The 17,942-nt window shown below is 37.1% G+C and overlaps 1 protein-coding gene across 1 annotated transcript in view; it reads left to right on the top strand.

Moving 5' to 3' along the window:
- Nucleotides 1-17,942, top strand: part of cdkl5 (cyclin-dependent kinase-like 5) — a 65,225-nt gene that overhangs the window by 19,308 nt on the left and 27,975 nt on the right. The window contains exons 4-7 of the mRNA XM_051941405.1: nt 13,119-13,164; nt 13,246-13,382; nt 13,848-13,968; nt 17,583-17,642. Coding sequence (XP_051797365.1) covers nt 13,119-13,164; nt 13,246-13,382; nt 13,848-13,968; nt 17,583-17,642 — 364 coding nt within the window. The remainder of the gene's footprint in view (nt 1-13,118; nt 13,165-13,245; nt 13,383-13,847; nt 13,969-17,582; nt 17,643-17,942) is intronic.

Raw genomic sequence — 17,942 nt, 5'->3', positions numbered from 1 at the left:
CCTTAGAGCCAGAAACCAGCAGTTATTGATCACGACTTCTATTCTGTGTCCTGAAAGCTCCAGGAGATGCTGACTGCTTGCAAAAATCACAGCAAAAAGACTGAAAAACCAACAAGGAGGGCTATTGAATCATTACATGAATGAGATATGACACGAATGAAGCATCCAAAGCTTTAAATTTTTCCTTTTTAAACTCTAATACTTCTGCTTGGACAGATCTTGGAGAGTTTAGTAACTTTATGTAGGCTTTCTTTACCCAAGTACATATATATATATATATATATATATATATATATATATATATGGCATGCCGTTTAGGAAATTATATATATAATGAAACTTGATATATATATAATGAAAGTTGATATATATATAATGAAAGTCGATATATATATAACGAAACTTGATATATATATAATGAAACTTGATATATATATAATGAAAGTCGATATATATATAATGAAACTTGATATATATATATAATGAAAGTCGATATATATATAATGAAACTTGATATATATATAATGAAACTTGATATATATATATATATATATATATATATCGACTTTCATTATATATATATCGACTTTCATTATATATATATCAACTTTCATTATATATATATATCAACTTTCATTATATATATATATCGACTTTCATTATATATATATCAACTTTCATTATATATATATCGACTTTCATTATATATATATCAACTTTCATTATATATATATCAAGTTTCATTATATATATATATCGACTTTCATTATATATATATATATCAACTTTCATTATATATATATATCAAATCTTTTTTTCCTACCGAGCCCCGGAAGGGACATGTCCGTATGGCGAAGCGACAATGAAGGACACTCACCCGGACGAGAATTTTATTGAGTTTTATTTTGAAATCGGCCTGAAATACACAGACATTCAAGCAGTGCGATGCGCTAAGAATCTGCCATGCAGACCAGCGATCCTGATAATGGTAAGTTTTATTTCTCCAACATCCTGCTGTTATCCTACTATGAATACGCTAGCTACAACAGTCCCACATCAGTATTATGAACGTTCCGCCAGCTAACGCGGTCCGGACACCGGATCAGTGATTAGAGGTTGGCGTTGAACTATTGTTTGCCAGCCAGTTAGCCGCTGGTAAGCTAACAAGCTATGAAACAACTCCTTATAAAACCGGAGGAAAGCAGCAGCAATATTTCAGTCCAAGACCTGTATTCAGAACCTCCCACGCTGTTACACAATGACCCATTAATCATATTACTGAACTATATGGTTATCATTGAAATTTTCCTTGAAGAACCAGTGAACTCTTTGCGAACACATTTTAATTTATGTGTTGATTATGTTTCGTATCAGTAATACAAGTCTAAAAAACTGATTCAAATGATCAAGTTAACACAATGAAGTAAAGAGTACTGGTAATCTGCAGCTATTTTCATAATTTCAAGGTAAAATTCTGATGTGTGATTTTCTAGCTTTGCAGATGTGGAAATCCAATGCACTGATTTCTTATACACAGATGCTTTTGGTGTTTTTTGTTGTAAAATAAAACAAGGCATTTATCACTGTTGGAAATTATTACAGGTATTATTTGTAACACTTTCTAACATTGTATGGACAAAGCAATAAATCAGTTAATGGATAAAATCATTTGTATTACAGATGCTATCAACAGCATGTCTTGTTCATTTTATTTAGTTGTCGGCCTTGGATGATGAGGTCCAGTTACCAGGAGCACTAGTCTGCAGCTTAACTGGTTCCGTCCTGCAGCTCCTCCACGCTGTCCTCCTCTCTACAGACCAAATCAAGTAAGATCTGTTTAGACTATGCAGACATCAACATGATCAGTATGTTATCTTTTGACCCATCCTAAAATCACAAAATAGAACATTTACTTTAAGTTAACTGTGTTTATGAAAATAGAAAATAATTACTGACAACTAGTACTTTTTGGTGCTTTTATGCAGGAAAAGGGAACCAGGAAGCTGCTGTGGATCCTCTGCAGTATCTGGAGAGGTCAGAGGAACGGTTCTTGGAACAGATCGGAAGACACCAAGACGTGACCTCTGCCATGCTCCAGAACATCCAGAAGATGAATGAAAACCTTGGTTGCACTGATGGGACGCATGGTGTCGGTGCTGGAGCAACTGTCCCAGAATTAAACTGCATTGTTGACTATTGGCTTTTCTAGAAAATAAATCTTTTTTAGTACTTCACCTGTTTTGTATTTTACTCATGCACTTTGGGTGAATAAACAGAAATTTGTGATGAGAGATGCAAATTTTGTCTATAATGTACAGAGACTTTATTCAGTGTTCAGTGCACACTTTTGTTACACACATTTTGACAGATAAGCAGTTGTGCTTTTCAAGCAGATTTTAGTCAGAAACATCAGTAGCATATATATATATTTTTTTTTTACTGTTACACCAATCTAGGTAGATAAACTGCACTACTGCAGCAGATATATTATTGAAATGTGCTTCTATTATGTGTCTACATACACTGCTCACAAATAGTTATTCAACTTTTGGGTGAAATTGATGGAAAATATAAAAAGTGCATGCTGTAGTGATATATCATAAAAGTAGGGTATTTAACTAGAAACATGCAATAGTGATTTCCTCATCTCAAAAAAAATTCTTGAATCAAAAGCTAACAACAGTGGAGGGTATGTCACAATAAAAATGTCTCAGTTTGGACAGAACAGCAGCCTTCAGCTGAAATCCAGTACGATTGTGTCCCACCAGTGGCGTGATCATGGATGTGTCCAGGCAGCAGCTGACCTCTGCCTCGTAATTAGCCTTAAGACCAGCTATAAAGATAAACATAGATATTATCATTATCATCAACATATGGTGCAGTTGTTTAACCTTTAAGCTATGTAGGGATGCAAATGTAGTCGAAGCTAAGTAGCTAAGCTAATGCTAACACGTTCAGTGTTCAGAATCAAAACATCTCTAAAAATTACCTGTTTTCTCAAACGTAGTCGCCGTTCCCTGTGACAACCATGAAGATAGATAGATAATCACAGAAGAGCTCATCTGAAGAGCAAATGTCCAATCAGGTTCCTGTTTTTGTTTGCCATGTCCTTCCAGGGCTCAGTAGGAAAAAGTCTGAATATATGGAATGGAACTTTGAATAGATGGAATGAAAATCTGAACATTCTATATTCCGACTTTCATTATATATATATCAAGTTTCATTATATATATATCAACTTTCATTATATATATATCAAGTTTCATTATATATATATATATATCGACTTTCATTATATATATATATCAACTTTCATTATATATATATCAACTTTCATTATATATATATATATCAACTTTCATTATATATATATCAAGTTTCATTATATATATATATCAACTTTCATTATATATATATCAAGTTTCATTATATATATATCGAGTTTCATTATATATATATCAAGTTTCATTATATATATATCGACTTTCATTATATATATATCGACTTTCATTATATATATATCGACTTTCATTATATATATAATTTCCTAAACGGCATGCCATATATATATATATATATATATATATATATATATAAAAAACTTTAGTGATTCTGTTAAATAAAAACAATGCTTAAAATGTAGCAGATCTGTCTGAATCATTTATCTATAAATTGCAATATGGGATTTTACAGTATTTAGACTCCATGAAAAGCCTCTTTTCAGTAAATTTCAGGGCATTTGAAGCCAGTCGTCTTATGCTGATAAATCTGCAGCTTACAGTGTGAAAGGTGCCACATCAGAGCGCAGCACACTCAAACATTAAATCATTAATCACATGCAGATAGCAAACACCAGGCAGACACAAAACAGTCAGGCTGATGTACCGCTGCACAGCGTCGTCCCTTTAGAACACCAGGACCTCTAAATGTACCAGGTAGTCTGAGTCAAGGGCAGCGAGTCTGTACTGGGGTATTAGCAGCAGCTGAGTCCAGATGCAGGTCTGTAGAACAGAACAGTCTGAGCAGGGAAAACATGCATCCCCTTCAAGGTTGAAATCAGTCCCTCCTTTACACTGTTTGCTAACATAATAACCTGGCACAAAAATTTAAGGAAGGAGGAGCAGTTTCCAGAGGTTATAACAGTCTTCTTCAAATTTGTGTGTATTGAGCACTTGCCGAAAGAGAAAACAGCATGTTATGTAGATTAAAACTGGAATATACGACGTATTTACTCACAGGCAGCAGTATTTCGATCTGGTGACCATATGCAACAAATGTGCATTTCTGTACTGTGAAGTTTTGCAGCTTTACACACTGTGAAGGAGACACTGGATATTCCTGGATGTAGTGTTTGTGTAGCAGGCGAGCAAGTTTTACTGCATGGAAGCAAGAAATAGTAAATGGTCTGCACTTACTGTATATAGTGCCTCTCTACTCAAAGAGCTTCACAGTGTTTCCCATTCAACCATTCACACACAAATGGCGACAGAGCTGCCATGCAATGTGCCTGCCTGCCATCGGGAACAACTTGGGGTTCAATGTCTTGACCAAGGACACTTTGACGCCGATCGAACCATCGACCTTGCCAGCTGTAGAAAAGTAAACCTTGTATGAATTCTTTAGGTAATCGAGCAAACAGGCGCAGATAGCAAAACGTCCAAACTATCTTCATCATGCTCTAAACATCCAGCCCTGTGGATCTCTCACCTTCTGGGTTCGTGTTTCTGGTTTCATCATCAGGATATTTATTGTGACTGTTGCTCACATCATCCCTACAAAGGCTGTTGTAAACCCTCAGTAGCCTACCTGCCCATGAAAGCTGTGACTAAAGTGAACCTTGACAGTGTAATATTGCGTCCATGTGGTCAAAAATTTCTGACCTGTCTTTGGGAGGCATCACAGTTTCACATTATTTCCGTCACCTGCTCCGATGCCTGATTGACAAAGCAGGACTTGGGGTTAGTGAGGTGAGCTTAGGTTTAACTTCAGCTGATTTAATTCTTATCGAAGTCTTATTGCCATGGTAACTAATGCTGAACCCCCAATCTGCTCTAGAGCAAGTTACGTTCCAGATGACGGGTCAACATCTCCTACTGACCAATTAATTCTCCAATCTCACAAAGATAGTGTTCTAAGAGCGTCTCTTTCAAAGCCACTTCATTGTTCTATTGGTCTTTATGTATCAGTATAACCCTAAAACAGAGACTAATGAAGCACTAAAGCCTTGGACTTCCTGACGTTATAAGATTTGCTAGAAACCTACTTTTTGGTTTGAATGATGTTTTGTATTTGTTCTCCTCTTGCTCCAAAAAAACCCATTTAACATCGGCAAGCAGCTGAAAGAATGAGGCTAAAACTGTCTTATACGCTCCAAGAACATCCCACCGAATGTGAGATTAGTGAATTCATCCTCCACATCGACATGAGAATAGTTTGATTTTTTATTGCTTGATTTTTTCGAGTTTATATAATTTGTCTTTTCTGTGAGTAACATAAAGGGACTACATGTGTAATTTTGCTGTACAATCTTGTGTTGCACATTGAGAATTTAACTGGAGGTTGAACTAGAAACCAGCATTTTAGCAGTTTTTGCAGAACCTTTCTCCCAATGTGCCTCACATGGGGCAGAAATATTGATAAACCTGTTCAATCATGTTCACCCGGTGGAGAGCGGTGTTCCTTTAAGCCTGAATTAAAGTTTTTAACTCCTCATACTGGTTTTGGATTATACTTGGTTCTTTTTGAGAGGAATATGCAGCTGGAGGCCTGTTCATGTTTGTGACTGATCATTAGGTGCCAACTTTTCCTCTTTACCTGGAGTTGATAACCTCTTTGTCCAACTTTGGTTGTTAGGTTTAGTAAAGCAAGATAAGATAAGCCTGGATATGTTGAACTTTCTCCACAGTACAGGCCTCTGGTTTGTGTTTTCTGTTTACTAATGTCCTTTCAAACCAACCACCAACAAACACCATCCTATCTACTCACCTGTTGTCACTCATTAGACTTCAATCAGCCACAACATTAGAACCACTTACAGGTGAAGCAACAACGCTGATCTTCTCGTTATATTGCATTGTTCTCCTGGAAAATCTGGGCTCCTGACATTTGTGTGGACGTTACTTTGACACGAACCACCCACCTTAACACTATTGCAGACTAAGCACGCCTCCCTGCGAGCATCCTCCCACAGAAGGCCGCTGACCTCTGCTGCACCACAAAGAACTGCTCAGAACAGCAGGAGGAACATGACAAAGAGCCTGAGGATTGGACCCGCCGTTCAAACAATCCAAATCCTCAATCTGGTTTAATATCCACAAGGTGTGCCGGAACAAGCCAGATCCACGAAGGTCAAACCCCACAAGACCCAAAGGATGTCCTGGATTGTGTCCAAAATCATCCATTCATTCCCTACTTCCCCAAGTACTGCTATGTAGGGAGCTCCTCGGCAAAAGCAACACTTTCGAACATTACTCGAGTCTCGGCGCTGTTTATTACAACATGGATGCCGTTCAGTAAAAACATATCAGACCAATGAGGGCTATAACAGTGAACCGGCACTTTTGTGATATATTGATGGATATGGATTTTTCAGGGCCGATACCCGTGGGGATTATTGGTAATTAAGAAAGGCAGATAATTGATTATTAGGAACCGATATACAATGAATGCAATGTTTTATCAGCATGTGACAGCAGAGAACCTGTCATTCATAACGACACTCTAATCTGTTTACGTGGGATCGACTGAGATTGATCAGTTTGTTTCTTAATCTTTCACTGTTTCGTCACTTTTACTGCTCACTAAGGTCCAGATCTCAAAGTGTTATTATTTTCCAGACTCTGTTTTAGTTTATTCTGCCTTCTAACTTAGCTGCTATCCGTTAGCGTAGCCTTAGACACAGTGAAAGGAGCTAATTTCCTGGTTTGTGGCAATAGCTTGTGTTTCTTGTTCAGTTTTTGCAGTTTCTGCTTGAGAAACATTTGTGAGACCACATAGGGATGACAGACAGAGAGAGGAGGCTTCATCAGACCTGAAGTAGAGCATTTCATTTGTCAATAACTGATCAATAAAAGTACAGATAGCGATAGTTGGAAAAATGCCAAATATCAGCCACGATGGTCAGCCAGGTCGATATTCTGTCTGTATTCTGAGTGTATTTTCTTAAATTCTATGTGTATTTTCATGTGAAAATAACATTTTTCCATTCTTTATGTTGTGAGACATGACTCAATATCAATTATTATTTTTATTTTCATATTTTTTGTGCCATTGCCCGTGGTTTTGTCTCATGTATGTTGTCATTTTGAAAAGCTACACATAGAGAAAAGATATATTCCGTATAAAGTAACACTACAAAACATCCATCAGAAATCTACGGAAATGCAACCAATCATTGACTCTCTTGTCTATCTGCCATTTTCTTTTGACACAATGCACATGGGTGCATATTTCTTGGTTCATGACCATCAGATGTACACCACGTTTTGTGGATTACTTAGAGGTCACTATATAGTGTGTAACAGCTGTAACCTAACATGTGGGCTTCCCTAAAGGTTCGATGTTTATGCCCTGACAGGTCAGAGCTGTGTCCGTGTCCGGTGGTTTTAATGTAGATGCTGTTGCTCTGCCAGGTTTGTCACTTTGATTTTTGTGCCAGGACATTTCAGTGTTACTTCTAGGCTGTTTCGTAACATTGTAAGAGATTTTATTTAGCGCCCAGGAAACATTTTTAAACTTTTGAATGTTAGATTTTGTGTCGTGCTTTTCAATCCACTAAACCTCTCAAAATCGTGACAGCAGGATCATCACTCTCTAAACTGTCAGTATAGCTACCACCAAACCACAATATGTTTCCAAGCTCACAGAATCACAAATAATCCAATAACACTCCATTTTTTAAAAAAAATTACTTTATCTTCTGTCAGTCTCTTTTGATTTTATGGAACCGTGAATGCATTACACTCAGAGAATCTCCATTTCATTAAAATTTAAACACCAGCTGTCAGAGTGTGGTCACGTTAAACCGGGATATCCTTTCCTTTTTTGCGAAGTTACTAACATGTGACACATTTCCCACTTATGTAAAAGCGTGAGGGATTCATTTTCACATGTAGAGCCAGAGACTCAGACCATGGCAATGAAAGCTTTTTAGCTTTGCTGCAAGAGAGCAGTTATTTTTACTTTTCTCAGCTGGAAGCAGGGCAAAAGAGAAAGGGTGGCGGAGGGAGAGAGAGAAAGAGAAGCAGCATGTGAGTGTGTGTGTGTGATGGAGAGGAGGATGTGCAGAGGGAGGTATTGAACACGGAGACTATACTGATGGTAAATGGGTCACCCTGTTAGGAGACTACAGCAGACCTGCATATGGTGGAGGAATCATAGAGAATATAAGACTGGAGACTCTGAACACAACCAGGCGGCACGCTGGACTCCGACTGTACCGCAAATGCATTTTAAATGGTGTCCCTGTATAAATTATGTATACTTTACAGTACAGTATGTGTCTGACGGAACATTTAATTAGCCGGGTGAACGTGTGCCAGCGTTTGTGCAATGTTCTGCCACTTTATGCAAGTGTTGTATTAGCGTATGTGGGTGTGTGTATGGAGGCTTATGTGTTAGCTTGAATTTGTGTTTTGGGAGTGACAATAGCACAACCTACACGCTAGCCAGTGTTTCCTGGTGCACATACAGTGTTTCTGTGCAGTACTGGAATTAATTACCGATAGGTGATCGACAGAAAATCCATCAGCGACTCTTTGATCATCGATTATTTGTTCAAGCGGTTAAACATCACCTTGGACTCTAAACTTTGTATAAAAAATTGCAAAAAAATAACTTTTTTCTGCTATTCTGCTTTTGTTTTGAAATAGGTTTTATCACAATCCCTGATGTAAACCTGACTTCAAAAAAATCTTGATTATATGTTTGAAGAGCAAAACATCACTGGTCCGGTTAAGAGAAGCCGATAGGGATAAAATACATCACAATTTTGTAATACAGGAAATGGAATTGGAGATTTATTGTGGGACATAAACTGTCGATGGAAAAAAAAATAACCAGATGCGAATGTAACTCAGTGAATTAACTACACATCAGGACTTCAGCACACTGAGGAAACAATCATACCTACATCCACTTCTGGCAAACTTTTTGTTGTATTTTTGTTTATATCATTGTGTCAGACATTGACCTGTTTCTTGCCTATATTCCGTAATTAATTTTTTTTTCAATTTCCAAAATATTCTCAATGAAATACAATCTGTCAAACATTACTGCCTTCAAATAAATGTTCCCTATTACATATCTGTATGTATATGTGGTTGTATTAGACATTGACCTGTTTTTTTTAACACTACATTTTTACAGGAATACAGTTAAAAACTGTAAAATCAAATGCTTTTCTTGGAGCCACAAACAATAATGACTATGAAGAGCAGGCTGATGTGACATAAAAATTAAGTAAGTTAAGTCTAAGTTAAAAGTCAAGTTACATTTTGTATTTACTCTGTTTCTAAAATAGATTTATAAAATACAATCTCTCATACATTGCTGCCTTCAGATAAATAGTCTCAATCCATAAAAACATAATTTGCCTCATCCTTTATTGTTTAAGGCGTTTCAGTGCTATATGCATTTTTTAAATGTTAAACAGAGTTGGTAGATCTTAATTCTGGATCATAAAGATTAAACACACAATGTTATTCATGATGTATTCTACTGTTTAAAAGTTTGGGGTCACCCAGGCAATTCATGTTTTACATGAAAACTCATACTTTTATTCATGTGCTAACATAATTGCACAAGATAGATATTCCATTAAAAACCTGCTTTTACCAGCTAGAATAGTCATCAACAATGTCGAGACTGTTTTTCTGATTAATTTAATGGCATCTTCATTGAGAATAATGCTTTTCTTTAAAAAAAATAAGGACATTTCTAAGTGACCCCAAACTTTTGAATGGTAGTGTATGTCTGCAATTTACATTTTATGCATTTTGTTTAAAGAAAATGTGCTAATTTACAGATGACTACAGTTACAGATGATGTTAATTACATCGACAACACTATAGAAAGTATGTTATTGGAAAGTTTAGACACAGTATTAAACACTAAAGCTTATATTCTACGATCGAGTACTCTAAACTAATATAGATCAATTAAGAGTTTAAGTAAATTGCAGTTATAAAATACTGGTAACTACAGCTGCCAGTATTTTATAGGAACATTAGTTACAGTAAAAAAAAAATGTCTAAACAGGTTCCTGTGTTAAAGACAAGCTTCTGTGTTTTGTGTAATGTGACAGTCAGCACCTCCTCACGCCATCAGCAGAACATTAGCGAACTCACGGCTATTTTTGGGTGTTGCTGACTTAACAGTGGCTCCAAAGGTAAATGAGTGGAGGTCAGGGACACCACACACCAGCATCATCAGCACATTGCAAGATGCTGCCACAGAGTTTGAGATGTCGCATGTGCTGAACGTCTGCTGCTATGTGTGTTTTCATCTCATCCTGCCTGGTAAACACAGTGAAGCTCTTCAGATATGTGAAAACTGTAACTTTACTTCTAGGATTAAGCGTTGTCAGAGCCGTAAATCCATGTCGTTTCATTTCAGTTCAGTGAACATCTCTAAACAGATAACCTTAAAAAAAAAAAAAGCATCTTCAGTGGAACAATTGGCTTTTGTGAGCAGGATTGCTGACGGTGACGTGAAGCTTCTCACTGTGTCGCTTCATTCCAACACTGAGGCCGACTGTTGTCTGACCCTGAGCACACAAAAGGACAACAGAGTGACATGAGAGTAGCCGAGGACACCGGCCTGGATGTTGTAATTCCCACTGTCTTCACCCACTACAGCCTCCAAGAACGATGTTATAATAGCAAATAGAGGGTTTCATTTAACACAACTTGATTTTTAGAAGCGTGTTTCTGTGTGTCACTCCCATTTCCACAATTTTTTGTGACACCTTATCACATTCAGTTCCAGTAAGAAATGATAGCTAGTAGTAACAGACAGACTGGAGCAATAAGGATTAATTAAAGAACAGCATGGTTTAGAAACACAGACGGTCCATTCAGTGTTAATTAGCACAATGAAAAAATAAATATTATAAACAAAGGCAATGAAATCTGGTGGCAAGGTTGCAAGAAAAAATACATAAAAATTATGGGCCATTGTAATGTTCAAAAGCTGTAAAATTGTGAAAATAATGGCAAATATCTGTAAAACAATGATGCATTCAGTGGACCCGTAATTTTACAATCACACATTGTACAAGAATGGATTATTATTTGTAAATATACAATTTTCTGACGTGGACTTTTTTTTTTTTAACCATCACAGTCAGCGTGTAAATTATATTTTTTTTCTAAATTTCACTCGGTATTACATGAAATTTAACAAAACAGTACAGTAACAGTGTATAAAGTGATTTTTTAATGTTTAAAATAAACAATTTTTCTTTGACATAGTGGCAAATATCTGCAAAATAATTAATATTTGTTGCTGATTAAAATATAGTCAAAATAGTGTAATTTAATATAGTGTAATAGCGACATTTTGTGGTATTATATTTTAATTGTGAATGTAATTTAGAAGTTTGGCCTGACTGTTTGTTTGTCTGTAATTTTCTATATGTAAATTAATACTTTTTTTGTTTTTTAATCGGTAAAATAATACAAAATTGTTCCAAAAACTGTGTTTACCCTGAAAGACAAGCACACAGAGCACCAGGTAAGACGTATTCTAGTTCATCATCTGTAAAAAGTACAGATTTTTTTAGGCGGATCACTCGTCTACCGATGCAGCAGCTCATTTAGATTTATTCTTGTATGCTTAATGACCAACACTGGTTCCTACAGTGTTGCTTTTTATTGCACTACCTGCTTAGGGAAACTTTTAGCAGCATAATGATGATCATAGTGGAGCAGAAAGCAGCTTCAGAGCCAGATAGTTCATTCAGGAGCTGGTGGAGACCAAAAATGGAGCTAAAAGAGACTGAACGTTTGATCTGTATCCCTCAGATGGGCACAAACATGACTTGAAATAAAAGAGACTGTTGCTGTTTGACTGCCGGGGGTGTAAACGAGTAACTGTAAAGATAAAAGTTTGACTAAATCATCTCAAAAGGTGACGATATGTCAGTCTTGTGGTCATAAATGCTCGTTAACAATGACAAGAATTTGCTAGTTACTGTATTTTTTCTGAGACAGTTGAAAATATTGATTCCAATTCATTTTAAATGTGTTCCTCAAGTCCTTCAGTTGCTTTAATCTTTAGAATATTTTACTGTAGCTTCTTACGCAGCTTTAACAGTCATTTAGGCCTTCAAAACTCAAGAAAGAGTGATTTGTGGCTGGTTATAACTCCTCAATTTCCTGTTCCAGTTTGGAAGTAGCCAGCAGAGATAAATCCAATAAAATGTCTGATTATCCTGCGAATGTTCTGTTTGCAAAAAGATGTCTGATGTTTTTTTAAAGACGAGAGAAACTGCAACCCTGACCCGTGAAAAGCTGCAGCAAAATCACATTTCCTGGAACTAAATTGTTTCATAAACTTGCTGTATGCATGGCAAGTGATCGCAGAACAGCTCTACTTTTCTCATTACTGTGTTTCAATAAATCTGCACAATATATGATGGGTAAACTCGAGCATTCCAGCACAGCGTTTGAAACAAAGCTAAATAGCCGAATCTGCAATCAGAGTGACTCGCAAAATTCATCAAGGTCAATCAAGCAACCTGCGAGAAGCTGAAGGAGAGCAAAGATGCATATTAACGATGCAAAAGATGTGTCTTCTGTGTGTGTGTTAGTGCCCTGTGGTAGAATAATTGAAATGAGTGCTACAGCATGGCTATTGTGTTGGCAGTGCCACAGCAACTTGGACACACTTTTTTTCCATGCTAAGAGTGGGCAGGAGGTGAATTTAAATATCTTCACCAGACCTCTTGTTTCAGTTTCACATTTTGTTCTGCAAACACTTTCTATTTCTTGCTTCTGCTTTGATCTCAGTGTTCTGTGCATCTCTGTACGTGTCTATCTATCCAGCTAGAGGGATTCGAAAGTTCCTGAGGCCTTGTTTTAACTCATAAATTTGTTTTTTTCCTCATATCTTCCCAGGAAACCAATGAGCTGGTGGCCATTAAGAAGTTCAAAGACAGCGAAGGTGAGTGAGGGAATAAATGAGGCGGACTACGAGGAGGAGCAGAGCTGTTGTATCATCTTTGCCTCTTTAATTTCCATGCAGAAAATGAGGAGGTCAAGGAGACGACACTTCGGGAGCTGAAGATGCTTCGGACGCTGAAGCAGGACAACATCGTGGAGCTGAAGGAGGCTTTTCGAAGACGAGGGAAACTCTACCTCGTCTTTGAATATGTCGAGAGGGTGGGTTTAACGGAGCTGCCGTTATTCTTCCACTGTGCCTCCACGCTATGCTCACATTCTTCCTCTCTTTCCTGCTGTATCTAGACTCCAGTCTAGTTTTAAGTTTCAGGATGTTGAGACTGTTCAGTTAAGCATAAAAAAAATAAGTGTCACCATGGCAACATATGAACTGTGCTGTTGGTGAGTAATGGTATTCCCCACTGTGTTGCCAGGGTATCCAGCCAAGTGTTTATTTTATGACAGGTTTTATTTTCATACTGTACTCCAGTCATTTAGCATGGTGTCCCCTCTCGTCCCTCTTTTAGGGTTGAAAATAAAAATTGATTTAATAAAATCAGGCAGATGAATTGAAGGTTGCCATCATTCATATTTTAAAAACACACGGTCACTGAGCCAAACACTCTTACCTTGCTGCTGCACATCCTAGCTGTGTTTTTAACAGGTGAATTTTGTTGTGGTTTGCAGAACATGCTGGAGCTATTAGAGGAACTGCCAAATGGTGCGCCGCCTGATAAAGTCCGGAGCTACATCTACCAGCTCATCAAAGCCATCAACTGGTGTCACAAGAATGAGATCGTACACAGAGGCGAGTATTTTTATTTGTACAGTTGTGCCTCTACTGCAAAAATATCAGTGTCTCCTTGTATCTCTAACATTTTTATTATCAAAGGTGTAATATGCAAAATTTGTTTGCATAAATATACCAGCAAACCTACTAAGTAAAGATATAGAGGAGCTATGGTGTCCATGGCAGAGAATGTAATTACACTTCCTCTGTGTATGTGTGAGTCTTTCGGCTATGTTTAGCAGTCTGTCTGACTACATGTGCATTTAAGCGCATGTGAGTCCCTCCCTTTGAAACCATCGTCCCACTTTGCCTTATCACAATCAGAATAAGAAATCTTTTTTTTAATCCCCAGGGTGAAATTACTTATAAGAGTGCGACCCCTTACACCGTCCTGGAAAAGCAAACGTGACATCTGGATCATTCTGGGCTCTAAAAATCCAAAGAATTTAAAAACAAAAGTACTTTTTCTATGATACTTTACGAATTTAGGCACACTTGTTTCATTTGAACTCAGTGTGAGAGTCTCCACTGCTGTTTTGAGTCCTCTCCTTGTCCAGTTTGTCTGCTTAGGTCTGATCTTTGTGTGTCTGTTTCCACACATGGGTCTATTCTGGTACAGCAGACCATGGAAACAGAAGCAAATCGAGTGAGAGAGAACACATGTGCACCTCTCTGTTCATCTGACAGAATTAGAGAGTATTGACTTTTTGTATGAATCCCGATCACGTTTTCATAAAACTCGGTAACCTCACTAGGTCTGACCCAGTAACATTTCCACATCACATTTCAGCACCAGTATCCATCCAAAAGCACAACGTATGGAGAATCTCTTCTCTCTTTGTAAAATTCCAACATCATCAGACAGCAGCAGAATCCACATCCAAATAAAGAGAACTGCACACACGAAACAACGGCACCGGTACCTTCTTTATAACTTGTAGTTTTAAAATATCCCTGACATGGAGACAGGATCAGTCCGACCAAGGACTCATCAACAGGTTGTAGCAGGTTTGACAGTCATTATTAAAGAGGATAGTCAAGTCTGACAAACAAGAAAACTACAACAACATTGTCAAATTATACAAAACTAGGTAAGTGACAAGAACAAAACTTCAATGCTCAAACAAGCAGAACTCATTTCAGTATTTAGAAAATGTATTTACAAGGACAAACTAGCAAGCAGTGAGAATGGGTGAGTGTCTCTGTGTTGCAGTTGTGAGTCCAATCCAGCTTCCCAACACAGTTCAGTTCAATCTGCTTCATGCCAAACACAACTCAAACCTCAAGTTAAATATCCGCTCTAGGTTTTACCGTGGATCTGTCAACACCAAATCCAAAACAGGAAATCAAATATTGAACAACAAGTAGTGTATTTTAGCACAGTGCAAATACTCAACAGTGGAGGTATGTACATTATTTACACTGGGTACTCACGATGCCATGGACCAGTCAGTCAGAAAATGGTTGGCCTTGGCTCTGCTGATGCAGGAAACTCCTGGGAAACTCCAACAAAGAAAACACTCAGTCCATTCCTGTTGCTGATACCGATGACAGAAAAGGCTCCTTTTAGATCCTGAATGGCTACAACAACGCAGACTTTTACTCCGAGGTAAAGTTCTTCTGCTCCACTGACCCAAACAGCAGCCTCTCTTAGACTAACTAATAAGTTTTCCTTCAGGTTGGTTTGAAACTGTGCGGGCCATGTGGAAAGCTAGGATTGGATAATTGGCTGATTGTGGGTGGTAACTGAGACAAACCTTAATGAATGTGGCCTGTGATGTAGTTCTGTTGTCACACAGAATCACAGTTTGGTTTGTTGCTTCCAGCTTTTTTCAGAAGTCTTTACTCTAAGTTTATTAAATATTGGCAGCATCAGACAGCAGCAGGATCCATTTGATCTAATTTATCCCTGACATGGAGGCAGGTCACACTGTTATGTAAGGCAGATTAACATCACAAATGATTTTTCAAGGTTTAGGAGATCGGAAATATGCTGTTCTATTGGTGATGTGGACACTTTGTTAACCCTCGTGTCGTCCTGTGAGTCAAATTGACTCATTTTAAAGTTTGAAAATGTGGAAAAAATATATAATTTCACAGTGAAACTTCTGATGTCAACATCTTCAACATTTTTGGGAAATCTTTGAACATTTTTTGGTGGAAAAAAGAAATGTTAAAAATGTTTCTTTCAGAACATTCACACAAAAATCAACCAAAATCCAGTGAAATTCGCTGGATTTTGGTTGATTTTTATGTGAATGGTCTGAAAGAAAATATTAGAAGTTTTACTGATATATATGTAGTCATGTTAGATATTTTTAGGATTTTTTTGAAGATTTTTACTCATTTTTTAAAAAAATTTACAAGAATTTTCCTGCCAAATTTGGGGGATTTTGTAAAAAATAAAACGTTTAAGGAAAATTTTTAAAGGAATTATTGAAATTTTCTTCCTGAAGGTTTTGCAAATTTTCAGAAATTTGGGGAATTTTTTTTGGTGGATTTTTTAAATTTTTATCAGACAAGGAAACAGTATTTTTGGTGCCTGTAAGTGAAGACAACAGGAGGGTTAAGCTGCTGTTTGTAGTTCATAGTCTTTTGTTTGTTCTTGCTATATTGTGCGTTATATATATCATTTGGTGTGTTGTCTAATCTTGTGTGAATGACAAATATCACATGTGTACCAACACTTTGTTTGTCTGAATGTAGTGATCAGGAACATTAACGGAAAAGTGACTCATCACTTTAGCACTTTGATGTTACACATCCCATGTATTTTATAATGTTAGCGTAGGCGAATGGTTGTGGCTGCATTCTTTTTTTGTGGCTCTCACATACACAACCTCCTCTGGTTGTAAGTAAAAGGGAATCGAGGGGGAATGTCTTGGAAGTTGATGCTCTAGCGATATCCAGCGCTTTTGAAAGGTTGCAGTCAGAAACTTCAAATGTCTGATGTGCAGGATTTGGGGGGGATCTGTCAGCAAAAATGGAATATAGCGTTCAAAATTGTGTTTTCATCAGTTTATATCTGTTTATACAGTGTTTATAAGCAAGCTGTTGTTTTTGTTAGCTTAGATTAAGCCCTTCATTCCTTCAGAGGGAGCAGGTCTTCTTCCAAAACACCTTTCATGTTGCATTGTTGTGTGTCTACAGTAGCCCAGAATGGACAAACCAGACAATGGCTCTGCTGGTAGAGAGAGCCTTTGGCATTTTTACCTTGAAATGGGAGCCATTGTAGTTTGTAATGAGGTAGGGGTATTCATTTGGTTCCCATCTGCAACCTCATTGCTAGATGCCTCGACATCCTCCATAAAGAGTTGATCAATCAGACTTGATCAGTTCACAGACTGACTGAAGAAATCATTTGTTATGAAGTGTGTTTTATATGCTTAGGTAATGTTATCTCTTCATGTATGCATAAAACACATCTTGGAGGCTTGAAGTACTTTGAGTATCATTTGGATTTTCAGAAAAAATGTGTTAATAAAAGCAAAAAAACTGTGGCTCAAACACAATATTAACTCAGTGGAAGATTGCGCTCGGGACAAGTTTTTATAAAATGTTTCATAACTGGAACATTTAAGAAAGAAACTGACCCCTATGGTTAACAGTCTTTTGTCTGCACCTCTCTACAGATATCAAGCCAGAAAACCTCCTCATCAGCAATGAGGATGTTCTCAAACTCTGTGACTTTGGTGAGTTTTCAGTTTCTGTTCTTTACATCAGCTGTATTTAAGTTGAATTGTTGAGATTTAGATGAGCAACACACAGTCTATCAGCATTTTACTGCTTAGATAAAGGATTAAACAGAATGAGTCTGCTGCTGATTTAGTCAACATTTTTCTATAAATAGGGAGTTTTGCAGCTTTATTTGTGATTTTATTGTGCCATGTTTGGTTTCTTGAATACAGTTCAGTGAAAAATGCCACCATTATTTTGTCACCTTGTAAACTGTGTATCAGAACTATTTCTTTTTAATTCTACCACTGGGAAGC

The sequence above is a fragment of the Acanthochromis polyacanthus genome, chromosome 2, assembly GCF_021347895.1.
Source record: "Acanthochromis polyacanthus isolate Apoly-LR-REF ecotype Palm Island chromosome 2, KAUST_Apoly_ChrSc, whole genome shotgun sequence".
Classification (NCBI taxonomy): Eukaryota; Metazoa; Chordata; class Actinopteri; family Pomacentridae; genus Acanthochromis; species Acanthochromis polyacanthus.
Note: the sequence above shows the minus strand (reverse complement) of the source record. Positions and strands in the feature narration are given on the sequence as shown.